This window comes from Lepus europaeus, chromosome 23 (assembly GCF_033115175.1).
Source record: "Lepus europaeus isolate LE1 chromosome 23, mLepTim1.pri, whole genome shotgun sequence".
NCBI lineage: Eukaryota > Metazoa > Chordata > Mammalia > Lagomorpha > Leporidae > Lepus > Lepus europaeus.
In genome coordinates this window covers 250,154-265,283 of record NC_084849.1, presented here as the reverse complement: position 1 = coordinate 265,283, position 15,130 = coordinate 250,154, and the positions used below count along the sequence as shown (strand labels likewise).

General features: G+C 46.2%; 2 protein-coding genes across 10 annotated transcripts in view; both read right to left on the bottom strand.

Moving 5' to 3' along the window:
- CHFR (checkpoint with forkhead and ring finger domains) overlaps positions 1-4,567 on the bottom strand; it is a 33,976-nt gene extending 29,409 nt beyond the window's left edge. For all 5 annotated transcript variants that reach the window (XM_062182834.1, XM_062182836.1, XM_062182837.1 and 2 more), the window contains exons 1-3: positions 4,495-4,567; positions 4,146-4,289; positions 108-207 (exon numbers count right to left, since the gene is read on the bottom strand). In XM_062182834.1, coding sequence (XP_062038818.1) covers positions 108-207; positions 4,146-4,278 — 233 coding nt within the window. In that variant the 5' untranslated portion in view covers positions 4,279-4,289; positions 4,495-4,567. The remainder of the gene's footprint in view (positions 1-107; positions 208-4,145; positions 4,290-4,494) is intronic.
- Positions 4,568-8,527: 3,960 nt separating this feature from the next.
- ZNF605 (zinc finger protein 605) overlaps positions 8,528-15,130 on the bottom strand; it is a 30,066-nt gene continuing 23,463 nt past the window's right edge. For all 5 annotated transcript variants that reach the window (XM_062182353.1, XM_062182354.1, XM_062182352.1 and 2 more), the window contains one exon: positions 8,528-14,886. In XM_062182353.1, coding sequence (XP_062038337.1) covers positions 13,085-14,886 — 1,802 coding nt within the window. In that variant the 3' untranslated portion in view covers positions 8,528-13,084. The remainder of the gene's footprint in view (positions 14,887-15,130) is intronic.

Genomic DNA, 15,130 nt, shown 5'->3' with positions numbered 1-15,130 from the left:
GCCGAGTTATCTCACATTTCCTCAGCCATGGCCGAGTATACTCCCTTTAAAAGTGAGACTTTTTAAGCTTCAAGAGGAAACAGAAAAGAAGTTCAGAAAGTGCTCACCTGGTATCTTCCAGTGTCACCTGACCAGATTTTTCATCCACGACAAGTTTACAGTGGTCTCCAGAGACCAGTTTATTGCTGGGAAACGAAAGGTCACAACCTAAAACAGAGAGTGTGAGAGGACACTGGAGACAGCTATGGATGTGATCACGTGGGAACCTCATTTTGCTTTTTGTTTTACTGAAGTATTGGCTTTGAATGTAGGGTCTCCACCATTCATACTTAACTTTTTTTTTTTTTTTTTTTTTTTTTGACAGGCAGAGTGGACAGTGAGAGAGAGACAGAGAGAAAGGTCTTCCTTTTGCTGTTGGTTCACCCTCCAATGGCCGCCGCAGCCAGCGCGCTGCAGCTGGCGCACCGCGCTGATCCAATGGCAGGAGCCCGGTGCCTATCCTGGTCTCCCATGGGGTGCAGGGCCCAAGCACTTGGGCCATCCTCCACTGCACTCCCTGGCCACAGCAGAGAGCTGGCCTGGAAGAGGGGCAACCGGGACAGGATCGGTGCCCCGACCGGGACTAGAACCTGGTGTGCCGGCGCCTCAAGGCGGAGGATTAGCCTAGTGAGCCCGGCGCCCGCAAGGAAACATTTGATCAAGCAAAACATGAAGAAATTTACAAAGCACCTAAGTTTAGTTAGTTCAAAGTCAAGGGCCAAGGACTATGTTCTGAGCCTTCTTGAAACCCCATTATTTAAAAGATGCCCCATTTACCAAAACTGATCACAAAGTGCTGTCTCCAAGCAGGAAGTGGGAAAACTGGAACTTTCACACTCTGCATAATGGTCTAACCACTTTAGAAACAGTTTGGCAGACTCTCATCAAGTTTAAACTCTCACTGCATGACCCGGCAATTCTACTCCCAGGAAATTAGCTAAGAGAAAGAAAACTGTAAAAAGACCTGTTATAGTTGCTTTATTTCCCATAGCCAAAACCAAGAAACTATACAAATGTCCATCAGCTGGTAGCAAAGGAAGGCACATCCAAAGAACGGATACTATCCAGCAACAAAAAGGAACAAACTGCTGCACATGCAGCAGCCCAGAGCTAATCTCAAATGCACTGTGCCAAGGACAAGAAGCCAGACTGTAGGGGGACACTACTGACTCCACTCAGATGACATTCTGAAAAAGGCAGAACTACGGAGATAGAAACAAGACCAGTGGTTTCCAGGAGCCAGGGCAGAGGGAAAATGACTGTGATGGTCGTCATAGTTCTGAAAACTCATGGAACTGAAGACCAAAAGAGGTCAACTTTATCATGTTAATTACACCTCCATTAAAATGAATGATTAAAAATTGACTTGTGCAGTCTACATTATCAGAAGTACTTTATTGGGGCCGGTGCTGTGGCACAGCGGGTTAACGTCTGGCCTGAAGCGTCAGCATCCCACACAGGCACTGGTTCGAGACTCAGCTGCTCCACTTCTAACCCAGCTCTCTGCTATGACCTAGGAAGCAGTAGAAGATGGCCCAAGTCCTTGGGCTTCTGTACCCGTGTGAGAGACCGGGAAGAAGCTCCTGGCTTTGGATCAGCGCAGCTCCGGCCATTGTGGCCAACTGGGGAGTGAACCATCAGATGGAAGACCTCTTTCTCTCTGCCTCTCCTCTCTGTAACTCTTTCAAATAAATAAATAAATCTTTTTTAAAAAGTACTTTTTTACACTTATCCAAAGTGAGTGTCACCTCAGGTCACGATCTCATCCCACTGAGCCTAACTGCCAGTGTGGCCTCCCTGTAATCCCAGACTGAGTGCCTGTCCCTAACTACATCACAGCGGTGGTTAGCGATCTCACCTGGCTGGAATACGAGTTCTAATTCAGAATGGAGACACTTTATGCTACAGCTCTACTTTGGCACTGGTCCTGCATGCCATGAAATCTCCTGTACGGGTGGTGTACATTTCTGCCACTCCCTGAAAATGGGGAGCTCTATGGGAAGGTGCAGTTCTTGGATCCCTTCCTAAATATCAGTGCATTGTTCCCCAAAATGATACCTTGTATGTGGCAGCCTTGCAGACTACTTTAAAAAATAAATATGATCCAGTTTTACAACTGTTATGGCCTGAATGTTAGTAATTTCTTGCAGTTTATATGCTGCAGTCCTAATCCTCAACATGATGGTATTTGGAAACGGGACCTGTAAACAGGTGATAAAGATTAAATGAGGTCATTAGGACGGGACTCTGATCTGACAGAACCAGTGCTCTTTTAAGAGGAGTATGAGAAACGAGCTCTCTGTCTTTACCATGGAGGACACAGCAAGAGCAGCCATCTTAAGCCAGAAGATGGCCCTCACCAGGAATCCACTTGGCTGACCTGCACTGGACCCGGGACTTCCCAGCCTCTAAAACCATAGGCAGTAAACTTTCGTTGCTTCAGCCAAGCAAAATGTGGTGTTTTATTACAGTAGTATAAACAGAATAGTACTACAACCTTTATGTACTCCCTGGTAATATAATTAATACATTCACTGAAAGCATTTCTATTGATAACTCAGCAACATGTTTTTGCTACCTTAGCTGAACAAGTAATGTAGTATCTTAACATGTATAATAATGACTAAGGTTAAGTGCTAACTCAAAACCAGGCTCCTTCTCGGTAGTTCATGTATGAGATCATGTAATCCTCACAGTAACTCTACCAAGTAGGTACGAAGGCACAGAAAGGGGTGTTGTTGGCCTAAAGCAAGTTATAAGTTGGTGAAGGGTTGAAAAACTAAGTAGCTTGTCTTCACGGCCTCCACTCTTCTCCCCCTGCCTTGTGTATCAATAAAAAACAACACATTTTGGGGACTACATTGTGGATAGCAGATAGGGCTGCAGCCTGCAATGTCAGCATCCCATGTGGGCGCTGTTTCGAGTCCTGGCTGCTCCACTTCCACTCCAGCTCCCTGCTGATGTGCCTGGGAAAGCAGCAGAGGATGGTCCAAGTCTTTGGGCCCCTACACCCACGTGGGAGACCAGGAGGAAGCCTCTTGGGAGACCTGGAGGAAGTTCCGGCCCCTGGTTTTGGACCGGCCCAGCTGCAGCAGTTGCAGCCATCTGGAGAGAGAATCAGCAGATGGAAGATCCCTCCCTCCCTCTCTCTCTCTGTTAACTCTGCCTTTCAAATAAACAAATCAAACACACACACACACACACACACATTTTTCCAAAACTTCTAATGATATGCAAATACTTTCAAAGTTGTAAAAAATAATTTACCTTGATATTAGGATTTAAGACAGCACAAAAAAATTGTCAGGTACAATAAAAGTGGTAAAAAAATCTGTTTGTTGGGGGTGAGAGAACTTTCTCCCATGTGATTGTTTAAATTCTTAGCTTCTCATTTTTGCTGAATAAGTAAATGTTCCAGGATCAGGACTTGAGATCTTCTTTAATATTGGCATCACAATTATAAATTTCCCCCGAGCACTGCTTGAGCTGCATCCCATGCGTTTCGGTATACTCTCTCTTTTTTATTTATTTAAACACCAGAGTTTCAGAAAGACAGAAGAAAAGGAGAGATCTTCCATTCACTGGTTCACTCCGCAAATGGCTGCAAAGCCCAGGGCTGGGCCAGGCCAAAACCAGGAGCCAAGAGCTTCCTCCCGGTCTCCCACGTGGGTGCAGGGGCCCTCGTCTCCCGCTGCTTTCCTGGGGCATCCGCAGGGAGCAGGATCGGAAGTGGAGCAGCGGGACGTCCACTGGGCCCCGCTGCGTTCTATTTTGCTTCCCATTTGTCTCAAGCTGTGCTCCTAGGTCCGTGGTTTAACCCATGAACTCTGAACTCTACGGGCTCAATTTCCCAAGTCTGGGGACTCCGACTTTCCTTCTGTTCTCTATTTCTGCTTGAATGCCCTAACGCTTAGAGAAGACAGTCTGTGTCGCAACGAACGTGCCAAGACTGCATCCCGGAGGGGACGTTAACGCAGCGACTTCACAAAGTTGGAACGAAGAGCAAAGGAAGAGCGACTGGGCACAGCTCTCACCGAGCCCCGCAGCCCGGGGGCTCTGCCCGCCCGCCCGCCCGGCCCGCCCGCCCGCCGGCCCGGCCCCCGCACCTCTCCTCCGCCCGATGGTCCACTCCCGCTTCCACAGGAGGACGTGCGGCTCGCCCTCGTCCGCGCCCAGGCGGCGGAGCCTCCCCCAGGGCTGCTGCTGCGGCGGCTGCTCGCCTCGCTCGGGCCGCTCCATCGAACTCACATCTGACGAGACCCCGGAAGCGTCCGCTGAGGACCCTCCGGCCGCGGAGGCAGAGGCTCAGGGCCGCTGCCCCTCCCCCGCGGGCCTGCCTCCGGCTGCCCACGCCCACGCCGTCCCCGGGCCGGGCGAGTCACCCGCGGGCTGCCCGCCACGGCCGCGGCTGTGTCCCCCCGCCGGCCCTCCCGGCCCCTCACCCGCCCCGCTTACCCCCCGCCCCGCGCCGAACCCGGAACCGGCGGCGCCGCCGCTGCTGTCAACAGACATTGCGGATCCCTCAGCTGATCCGCGGGCGGGGCCAGCCGGCACCCACGGCCTGCGATTGGCTGCCGCCGGCGCCCACCGAGAACGACGGCTAGAGCGGAGCCGAGAGGGGCCACCGAGAGCGGGCGCGCGTGTGGTTCGGAGCGTGCGCTGACGCGAGGCTGCGGGCGGTGACGCCATCTTTGATGCTGGCCGGGAGGACTTCATCTCCGGGGATCACGGAAGTGGGGACGGTCAGCGCCATGTTACGTTGGGGCAAAAGGAGGACGTCCAGAGTCCCAGAGCCGTCTTTGAAATGCAGATGTCTGTTGTGTACGGAAGTCCGTCTTGCCTTTAACGTGGGGGATGTGGGAGGAAACCATTTTCGGAGGTCATTCTCACCCGCTAGGTCACAACGGGCGCCCTGAGGGAGCCCCGGGCCAGTGCGGGAGCCGCGGGTCGGAGTTAAAATAGCAGTTACGCCTTGGCAGGGTCTTTCCATTTTAAAGGTGTTACCGGATAAGTGCAGGGTTCTTGTCTTCCGGCAAGAAAGAATTCAGGCGTGAGACAGAGTAGTGGGAGGTAAAATAGCAAGGCTTATTAGGGCAGGGACATCGGTAAGGACGGATGGGCACCTCTCCAGACAGGACCCGAGAGGGTGCCCAGTCGCTCGGACTGGGCGGGGGAGGAACGAGGTTACGTGGTTGAGTGGAGAGAATACACCTGGCCAGACCAGGCGGGCGGCTCGGCAGAGGCCGAGGGCTGAGCGCACAGCCCGGTTGGGGTGGGGGGTGGGGGGGTAAGGAGATGGGTCTTGCTCCTCTTGGAACAAAGGGCTTTTTGGATGTAAATAGAAAAACTTCTGAGTTTTCTCTTGAAGGTCTGAAACAAAGGACTCTCTGGATGCAAATGTTATCAGACAGGAGGGAGGGTGAGCAGGACCCCCTAGAGAATTGGGATCGGAGCAGGGTGTTTGAAATGCAGATACTGGGCTGCACCTGGGAGATTGTAGAAGATCTGTCAGGCAGAAGGGGTGGAGTATCAAACCAAAGCACTCCAATATGGGTCCCAGATGACTTTCAAATAAATAAATACATCTTTAAAAAAAAAAAAAACAACTACCTGAATACAAGTAAAAACTGTTTTCTAAGTTGCAAAGATCTCACACACAAAAAATTATTAGATAGCGTCACCAAATTCACAGATTTGGCCCCAGAACAAATCCACTACTAGGCTAGTTGATAAGGTTATGGTGTACGTGGTGTTGGAAGGGAAACTGTAAAAGCAAGCAAGCTTTAAATGGAATTTAGTTGAATTGCATTCTTTTGAGCTCACATGTACCAGTGCCTGCTTCTACGTTGCAGACAGATATCTCAAGATAAATAGAAATCTCTAACATCATGACAAGAGTGTCTCACTTCACTATGTGACAAAGGTGCCACAAGAGAATCCAGATGGCAGAAACCATTTTACTCCCATACATGTACAGATCGTTATAGTATTATCACATAGAAACTACAGAGAACTTGAAAACTGTATTCTAATTGTGCTCTCTCACAATACTTATTTCATTGTAATTCCTTATAGAGGACCAGAGTGATACATAGGTTTATTAACACAGAACAAAATGTGCAAGGTGTCTCCTGGAGAGCCCATAATAGAAAGCCTGCATAAAGATGTCCTGCAACATGCTGACTGAAATGCAGATGTGACGAGAAGAGTAAGAGCCCTGCTGATGGCCTGATGGCAATTACTTCTCTTCAAATGAAGTTTACATGCCAATAGGAAAAAAAATATTTGGGTGAGAGAGGATAAAGGAAGGTGAAACTCTAGGGGAGACACTTAAATGATAAATCTACAATGGGACTCTGTGGTAGTCTATTTCAACTTAATTATTCTGTTGCATGAGATTGTGAGTGAAGCAAATACATTTAATCTTAGAACAGTTGATTTTCTGTTTGGCACAGTATTTCCTAAGAGAACTGATGGGAAAGGTGGTGTGGAGGATTTGAAGAAATCTCTACAGTAATTTTTAAAAAGATTTTGTTTTATTTGAAATGCAGAGTGACAGTGAAGTAGGCAGGCATACAGGTTAAAATCGATTAGGTTTGTGACTGGAAGATTCTGCCTTCGCCACGCCCCTGTGTGACCTCATGCCCTACCTGGCCACACCTAGTGCCCACTGGCCAATCAGGTTAATTAACCACTCCCCTTTGGAAGTGGGTTAAAAGCCTGGGACACTTTGTGTCCGCCTTCTCTTCTGTTTCCTGGCCTCTTGCCAGGTCGGGGCTGGCTGTGGCCCTGCGCCCCTAGGGTGCGTGACCTTCGGGCCACCCCGCCCTAGGCTTCCTGGCCTAGAAGCTCCTCCACGTGGCTGGTTTCTGGTGCTCCGTATGAACCCAGATTTACCTCTCTCTCTTAGATAAAGCTCTCACTCTCCTACGCATCTTTCGCTCTAAATAAAAGCCTAAAATGTACCATGCTGCCTTGTGTATTCATGCCAGTATTTAGAATTCTCTAAATATTAGGCAAGAACCCTCTCGGGCTTATTAATATTGGGGCTTTATTAATAAGCATATGGTGATATCGTACGGCACCCCAAATTCCAGTAACATATGTGGCACCCCAGATGGCGCTTCTGGGGACCTCTAAGGGACTACATTGTGATATATGTTAGGGGGTCATTTCCAATATCAACAGTACTGGGAAGGGGACACAGAGCTCTTCCGTCACTCACTCCTCAGATGACCACAGCCAGGGCTGGGCACAGCCAGTGTCAGTAACCCCACCTGGGCCTATCATGTGAGTGGCAGGAACCCAGGCACTCGGACCATCATCTGCTCCTTTCCCAGGTGCAACCGTGGGAAGCTGAGGCTGACCCAAGCACGCTAACATGGGCTGCCCAATGGCTAATGCACTGCATCTCCGTGGTAACTTTGACTACTGCAGTGTAAAGTCTTGTCCATAGGATACAGATTACTCAAATTATACATAATGATGAATAGCAGAATATGGAATAAAGAGATTATAACTGCACAGCACAACTTTTTTTTAGTACCTGGAAGTATGGCATACTATTCTTTTTTACTCAGTAACTGGTTATCTTGTTTATTATCCATATATATTTAACCTGAATAAAAATTCTTTTTATAGGTTGCTTGGCTTTCTCTAAGGTAGCACACATGATTATAAATGTTTTAGTTTAGGGGCCAGCACTGTGGTGCAGTAGGTTAATCCTCCGCCTGTGGCACCAGCATCTCAAATGGGTGCCAGTTCTAGTCCTGGCTGCTCCTCCTCCAATCCACCTCTCTTCTGTCGCCTCGGAAAGCACCCATGTGGGAGACCGGGAAGAGGCACCTGGCTCCTGGCTTCCGATCAACACAGCTCTGGCCGTTGCGGCCATTTGGGGAGTGAACCAGTGGACAGAAGACCATTCTCTCTGTCTCTCCCTCTCACTGTCTGTAACTCGCTCTCTCAAATAAATAAAATCTTTAAAAAAGGTTTCAGTTTTCCTGAAGAGGGGTTTAGAAATAACTGCAAGTCTGTCAACATATGTAGCTAACAGCAGTATCTTCACAGCTAATTACATACACAGCAAAAAACCCAAACAAGCAAACTTTGTTGTCATTTCTATTGAACTGGTAAAGACAACAGGTGCTGGCTTTGGGCATAGCAGATTAAGCCACTGCCTGCAGCACCAGCATTCCATATGGGTGCCATTTCCAGTCTCAGCTGCTCCACTTCCAAGTGAGCTCTCTGCTAATTTGCCTGGAAGGCAACAGAAGATGACCCAAACACCTGGCCCCTGCCCCCAACATGGGAGACCCAGAGAGAGTTCCTGGTTCCTGCCTCTCTGGCTGTTGCAGGTATTTGGGGGGTTGAACCAACTGATGGAAGACACTTCTCTGTGTCTGTCCCTCTCTGTTTCTAACTCTGCCTTTCAAATAAATAAATCTTTTTAAAAAGACAAAGAGAAAATACTGATTTTTAGTGCGGGAAATCTTGGTAGCAGTCAGCCTATGGCTTGTGAGGCACATTTACCAATAACAGATATCAGTTTTATTAAATGTTCATTCAACAAATGGCAAAGAAAAAAATAGTATTCAAAACATTAACAACATTTAATAGAGAAACTGTTTACATAGAATTGTTCAGAATTAAAGAAACTCAACCATTGATAGGGAAACACCCAAAAAAAGTTGTCACCCTTAAGTCTGAATGCTGGAGAGACAGAGCTCCTCAAAGGCAGCTGTAGCAACACTGGGGCAAAGACACTGCCCAGATTTTGGTCCTGTAGGCTGGGAGAGAGAGGCAATAAGCACTCCAGCCTCTCCCCCCTGCTCCTTTACTGATAACTCACATTGTTCCATCCTAAGAATAAGCCTCAGTGAAGCGGTCACTAGAAGACAATGCTGGAGGTGCACAGCAGAGAAGGGAGAATAGATCTGCAGAAGCAGAGAGTAGTCAGCACACACACAGACCCATAACAGGTGCAATTCTTGTTGTAGAGCTGCCACAGACACAGTCACCCTGAGTCCTGAGGACACACGCTGGACTCGGATGAAGCCCTTTATTCAACTACTTTTAAAGACCCACACTTAAGTCCTATTATCAAACAATTTACTTACATCTATAATAAACCCAGAATACACTGTCATCACTCTAGTTTTATGCACTTAGATCTTGTTTTAAAACGACAGAAAAAAACTTTTCTATTTATCCACATATTCACCATTTCCAGAATTCCTCATGGCTTTCTGTGGATCCACATTTCCTCATTATACTATTTTTCTCTGCCCCAAGACTTTGTTTGTCCTCATAGGCACGTCTATAGGTGATAAATTCCTCCTGATTTTTCGTTTGACTGAAAGTCTTGATTTTTGCCTTCATTTCTGAATGATGTTTTTGATGGAAACAGAATTGGTTACAGTGTTTGTTGTTTCTTTCAGTAACTTAGATATGCTACTCTACTTTCTTGTAGCACACTTCTTACCAGAAGTATGATGCCACTCTGTTCATGTGAGTATACTCTGTTTTTTCTACTTGCTGTAAAATTGTTTTGTCACTGTTTTTCATCAATGTGACTTTGATGTGCATCACAGGGGTTTCCTTTGTTACTGCTGCTTTGTGTTCATGGAGCTTCCTGTATATGCAGGATTATCACTTTCATCATATTTTAAAATTTTCAGCCATTACCTATTCATACAATTTTTGTGCATGTTATTTTTCCTCCCCTCCTGGGAATATAGTCACACATATATTATTCCATGGTCTGTTTTCCTATTATTTCTTCTAAAGTATTTTTTCTGTTTGTATACCATCTAACTAATTTTATACTTACTCATTAAGTTCATTGCTTTTTTTTTTCATCTTCTATGTCTAATCTGCTCTGACTGCTACTCAGCATTTAAACATTTATTTCAGATATTGTTTTCACCCCTATTAGTTCTATTTGGGCCTTAAACATACATCTTACACTGGATTTCATGAAATTTGCTGCTGTGGTTTGAACAGGATTTGGCTCCAAAATTCATACATTTATACCCTGAAGTCATGGGTTGCTGGTCAGTGAGGGTACAGGAGTGATCCAGTTATGAAGTTTAGGATGTGACCTAGTGAATGTTCCTTAGGTCACTAGGGGGTACCCTCAGAAGGTAGTTCTCAGGAGAAAGATTATGAAAGTCAAGATGGGCCTAGCCATTTCCTCTGCCTCCTGGTTTGCCATGTGATTCTTCCTCCAAATACACTCCTCCATTGCCACCCTCCAGAATCATCAGTGAACCAATGGGGCATGCCCAAGCTTGGGAATGTGAACTTCCAAAGTCATGAGCCAAAAAAAACTCCTCCCTTTATAAGTAACTTATCTTAAGTATTTAGCTGTAGTGATGAAAAGCTGACTAATACCTTTGTATTTTCCTCTGTATTATATTTACAAAGCTATTCAAATGTACTCTACTAATTCCATCACTTCGATCTTTTCTGGGTCTGTCTCAATTGATTTATTTGTCTCCTAGTTACAGCTCATATTTCTTGCTTCTTTGCATTCTAGGTAAGTGGTTTTTTTTTTTGTTGTTGTTGTTGTTTGTTTGTTTTTTACAGGCAGAGTGGACAGTGAGAGAGAGAGATAGAGAGAAAGGTCTTCCTTTTTGCCGTTGGTTCACCCTCCAATGGCTGCCGCGGTAGACACGCTGCGGTCGGCGCACCGTGCTGATCCGATGGCAGGAGCCAGGTGCTTCTCCTGGTCTCCCATGGGGTGCAGGGCCCAAGGACTTGGGCCATCCTCCACTGCACTCCTGGGCCATAGCATAGAGCTGGCCTGGAAGAGGGGCAACCGGGACAGGATCGGTGCCCCGACCGGGACTAGAACCCGATGTGCTGGCGCCACAAGGCGGAGGATTAGCCTGTTGAGCCGCGGCGCCGGCCTCTAGGTAAGTGTTTTATATGCCAGGAATTGGGATTCCACAGCAGCTTTTTTTTTTGACAGGCAGAGTGGATAGTGAGAGAGAGAGAGACAGAGAGAAAGGTCTTCCTTTTTGCCGCTGGTTCACCCTCCAATGGCCGCTGCAGCCGGCGCATCGCACTGATCCGAAGCCAGGAGCCAGGTGCTTCTCCTGGTCTCCCATGCGGGTGCAGGGCCCAAGGACTTGGGCCATCCTTCACTGCCTTCCCAGGCCATAGCAGAGAGCTGGCCTGGAAGAGGGGCAACCGGGATAGATTCCGGCGCCCCAAAAGGGACTAGAACCCAGTGTGCCGGCGCCGCAAGGTGGAGGATTAGCCTGTTAAGCCATGGCGCCGGCCCCACAGTAGCATTTAATCTTGGAAAATCAGCCTCACTACTAAACAAAATCCTTCTGAGCATTCTACAGGGTACTCCATGTGTGATAAGCTATCTCCACTCTGGCTGGTAGCAACATGAGCTACACCTAGTCCTTTGCAAGCTCCAGAAATTGTGTAGGGTGCTGCTTTGCAGTGCTTCTTTTCCTGGTAGTTTTCTTTCACACAAACACAAATCACTACTAAGACCAAGGACTCCAGAGGCTTCTCGCAGAGGTTCAGAGTCCTATCTCTGCAAAGGTCCTCCTCTCCAGTACATTCCACTGCCAACTCCAGCTACCATGCCAATTCCCCAAATGCCAATTCCCTCTCTTCAATTCAACATCTATTCGCATCCCTGGACTGGCTTTTGGAAACTGACACTAGGCTTAGGCTAGGCAGTCATAGGGCTCACTTCACTGTCACAGTCTGCCTTCTGCCAAACCACAAACCCACACTTGTTATGTGTTTATAAACACTATTTTATATATACTGATTACTTTCAAACTGTTCAAGGTAGTCTCCTAATCTAATCCTAATCTTCTACCAATGAGGAAGGCATAAATCTTCACACTTAAGTAAACATACTATTTAAAATTGACTACTTTGGGGGCAAGTACTATGGCGCAGGTTAAGCTGCTGCCTACCATGCTGGTATCTTATAAGTGCCAGTTCACGTCCAGCTGTTCCATCTCCAACCCAGCTCTCTGCAAATGTGCCTGGAAAGGCAACAGAAGTGCTTGGGCCCCTGCCACCCATGTGGGAGGCCTAGATGAAGCTCCTTGGTTTCAGCCTGGCCTATGCTTGGCCTTTGCAGCCATTTGGGAAGGAACCAGTGGACGGAAGATCTCTCCCTCTCTGTAACTCTGTCTTCTGAACAAATAAATCTTTTTGAAAACGTAAAAAAAAGTCAGATAACATTTACTAGTTTTTATAATAATTTACATGTAATGAACACCTCTTATGCAACAGTCACACTTGTCAAATTCTTCAAATTATTAGGACTATTAATCAGTGTGAAATTTCTAAAATATAATATATAGCATTCCCTTTCTGTAAGCATTTTCTATTGTATGGTTTATTGTACTTTGTCCTTTCTTGATAAAATTTTTGACTCGTTGTTACAATAGAATTCCACTCCTGTTTAGGTCTCTAAATGTTAATTAGCTATACTTTTTAACTGAGAGCTTCTGTGTTAAAACAGTAAGATGTTCACCTGGATGACTCATCTGATGTGTAATGAGTTGTGTCTTCTAGGAGAAAGGCTTTTCTACATCGCCTACTTAGTAAAATTCTCTTCTTTCTGAATTCTGTTCAGTGACTCTTCACTCCCCAGTTAAAGCTCTCCTGTTTATGCTTTATTTTTGTTTTTGTTTTGGTTTTGAGAGAGAGAGAGAGAGAGAGAGAGAGATATCTTCCATCTGCTGGTTCTCTCCAAATAGCTGCAATGGCTGGGGCTGAGCTGATCTGAAGCCAGAATCCAGGAGCTTCCTCCAGGTCAACCACATGGGTGCAGAGGCCCAAGTACTTGGGCCATCTTCCACTGCTCTCGCAGGCATACTAGCAGGGAGCTGGATTGGACCAGTTCCCATATGGGATGCTGGCACTGCAGGCATCAGCTACACACGCTGGGCCACAGCACTGGCTCTCCAACAGTCACTGTCTCAATAGATTGGCGCCTGTCTATTCCCAGAAGCATTAATACGTGAGCCATCTGATAGCAAGCTTTCCATATTTACAGGATTCATATGGCTTTTGTATGATTTCTCTGATGTATCATGAGCTGTGATTTCCTGTTGAAGGCGGTCCCACATTCATTGCATCCATAGTATTTATCTCCTGTGTGAATTCTCTGATGCCTCATAAGGTGTGACTTCCTAGTAAAAGATTTCCCACACTCACCACATTTGTAGGGTCTCTCTCCTGTATGAATTCTCTGATGTATAATGAGCTGTGCCTTCTCAAAAAAAGCTTTTTCACAGTCACTACATCCATAGGTTTTCTCCCCTGTATGATTTCTCTGATGTTTGACGAGTTGTACTTTCTGAACAAATGCTTTCCCACAGTCACTGCACTCATAGGGCTTCTCCCCTGTATGAATTCTCTGATGCCTAAGGAGCTGTGGCTTCCAGGCAAAAGCTTTCCTACAGTCACTACATTCAAAGGGCTTTTCTCCAGTATGGGTTCTCTGATGATGAATGAGACTTGACTTCTCACTGAATGTCTTCCTACACTCACTGCATTCATAGGGCTTCTCACCTGTATGTGTTCTCAGGTGTGATATCAAACTTGACTTCTGGGTGAAGGCTTTCCCACACTCACTACATGCATAAGGTTTCTCCCCAGTGTGAGTTCTATGATGTGTCAGGAGCTGTGACTTCCCAAAGAAGGTTTTTCCACATTGAACACATCCATAAGGTTTGTCTCCTAAATGAGCTTTTTGATGCCTTATTAGCTCTGACTTTCTAAAGAAGGCTTCCTCACAATCATTGCACCGATAGTTCTTCTCTCCTGTGTGAATTCCCTGATGTTTGATAAGCTGTGGTTTTCTGCCGAAGGCTTCACCACATGCATTGCACTCATAGGGTTTCTCTCCTGTATGAATCCTCTGATGCCTAATGAGGAGGGAGTTCCTGCTGAAGGCTTTCTGACACTCACTGCATACATAAGGCTTCTTCCCTGTATGAATCCTCTGATGAGTAATGAGCTGTGACTTCCAAAAGAAGGCTTTTCCACAATCAGGACATTTATAAGGTTTCTCTCCTGTATGCATTCTTTGGTGTGCAATGAGCTTTAGTTTCTGGGAGAAAGCTTTCCCACACTCACTGCAACCATAGGGTTTGACTATTGTGTGGGTTATCTGATGCCTTTTAAGCTGTGATTTCCTGCTGAAGGCTTTCCCACACTCACTGCAACCATAGGGTTTCTCTCCGGTATGAGTTCTCTGATGTAAAACGAGCAATGACTGTCTACTGAAAGCCTTTGGACACTCACCACAACCGTATGGCTTTTCTCCTGAATGTGTCCTGTGATGAAGAGTGAGCAGTGACCTCTGTGAGAAGGCTTTTCCACATTCACTACATTGATAGGGTTTCTCTCCTGTGTGAGTTCTCTGATGTATAAAAAGCTGTGATTTCTTCTTAAAAACCTTGCCACATTCCATGCATAAATACACTCCTGATTGTGTTCCATGGTTTGTATTGAGCCATGACTCCCTCCTGCTGGATTTTCTACATTTACTGCAAACACAGTATTTTGTTCCACTGTGGGGTCCATCAGTTTTGATACAGAGTAATAATTTCTTACTGAACTCATAAAGTTTGTTTCTTCCACAGGTATTTTTTTGCACAAGAAAATCAAAAGGATGTTTCAAACTTTTCTCACCTGTGCCACATTTCTGGAGTCTCATTCCTAAATGAACAAAGTTTATGCTTGAATTAAATATTTTCCCCAAGACATCATATTGATGGCCTCTCTCCATACTTTTAAGCTTGTCTTGATTATCTTGATGCCATATTTTGGAATCATTATCTAGCCAGACTTCTTCTAAAAAGAAAAAAAAAAAATGAACCATACTGTGTAAGTTCCTCAATGATTATGCTTACTGAATAAAACTTCTGAAATGGGACCTGGGATTCCAGTTTTCTAAAGGTTTATTTATTTATTTGAATGTCAAAGTTATAGAGAGACAGGGAGAGACAAAGGGAGAGAGTTAGAAAGATTTTCCATCCACTGGTTCACTCCCCAGATGGCTGCAAGAGCCAGGAGCTTCATCCAGGTCTCTCACATA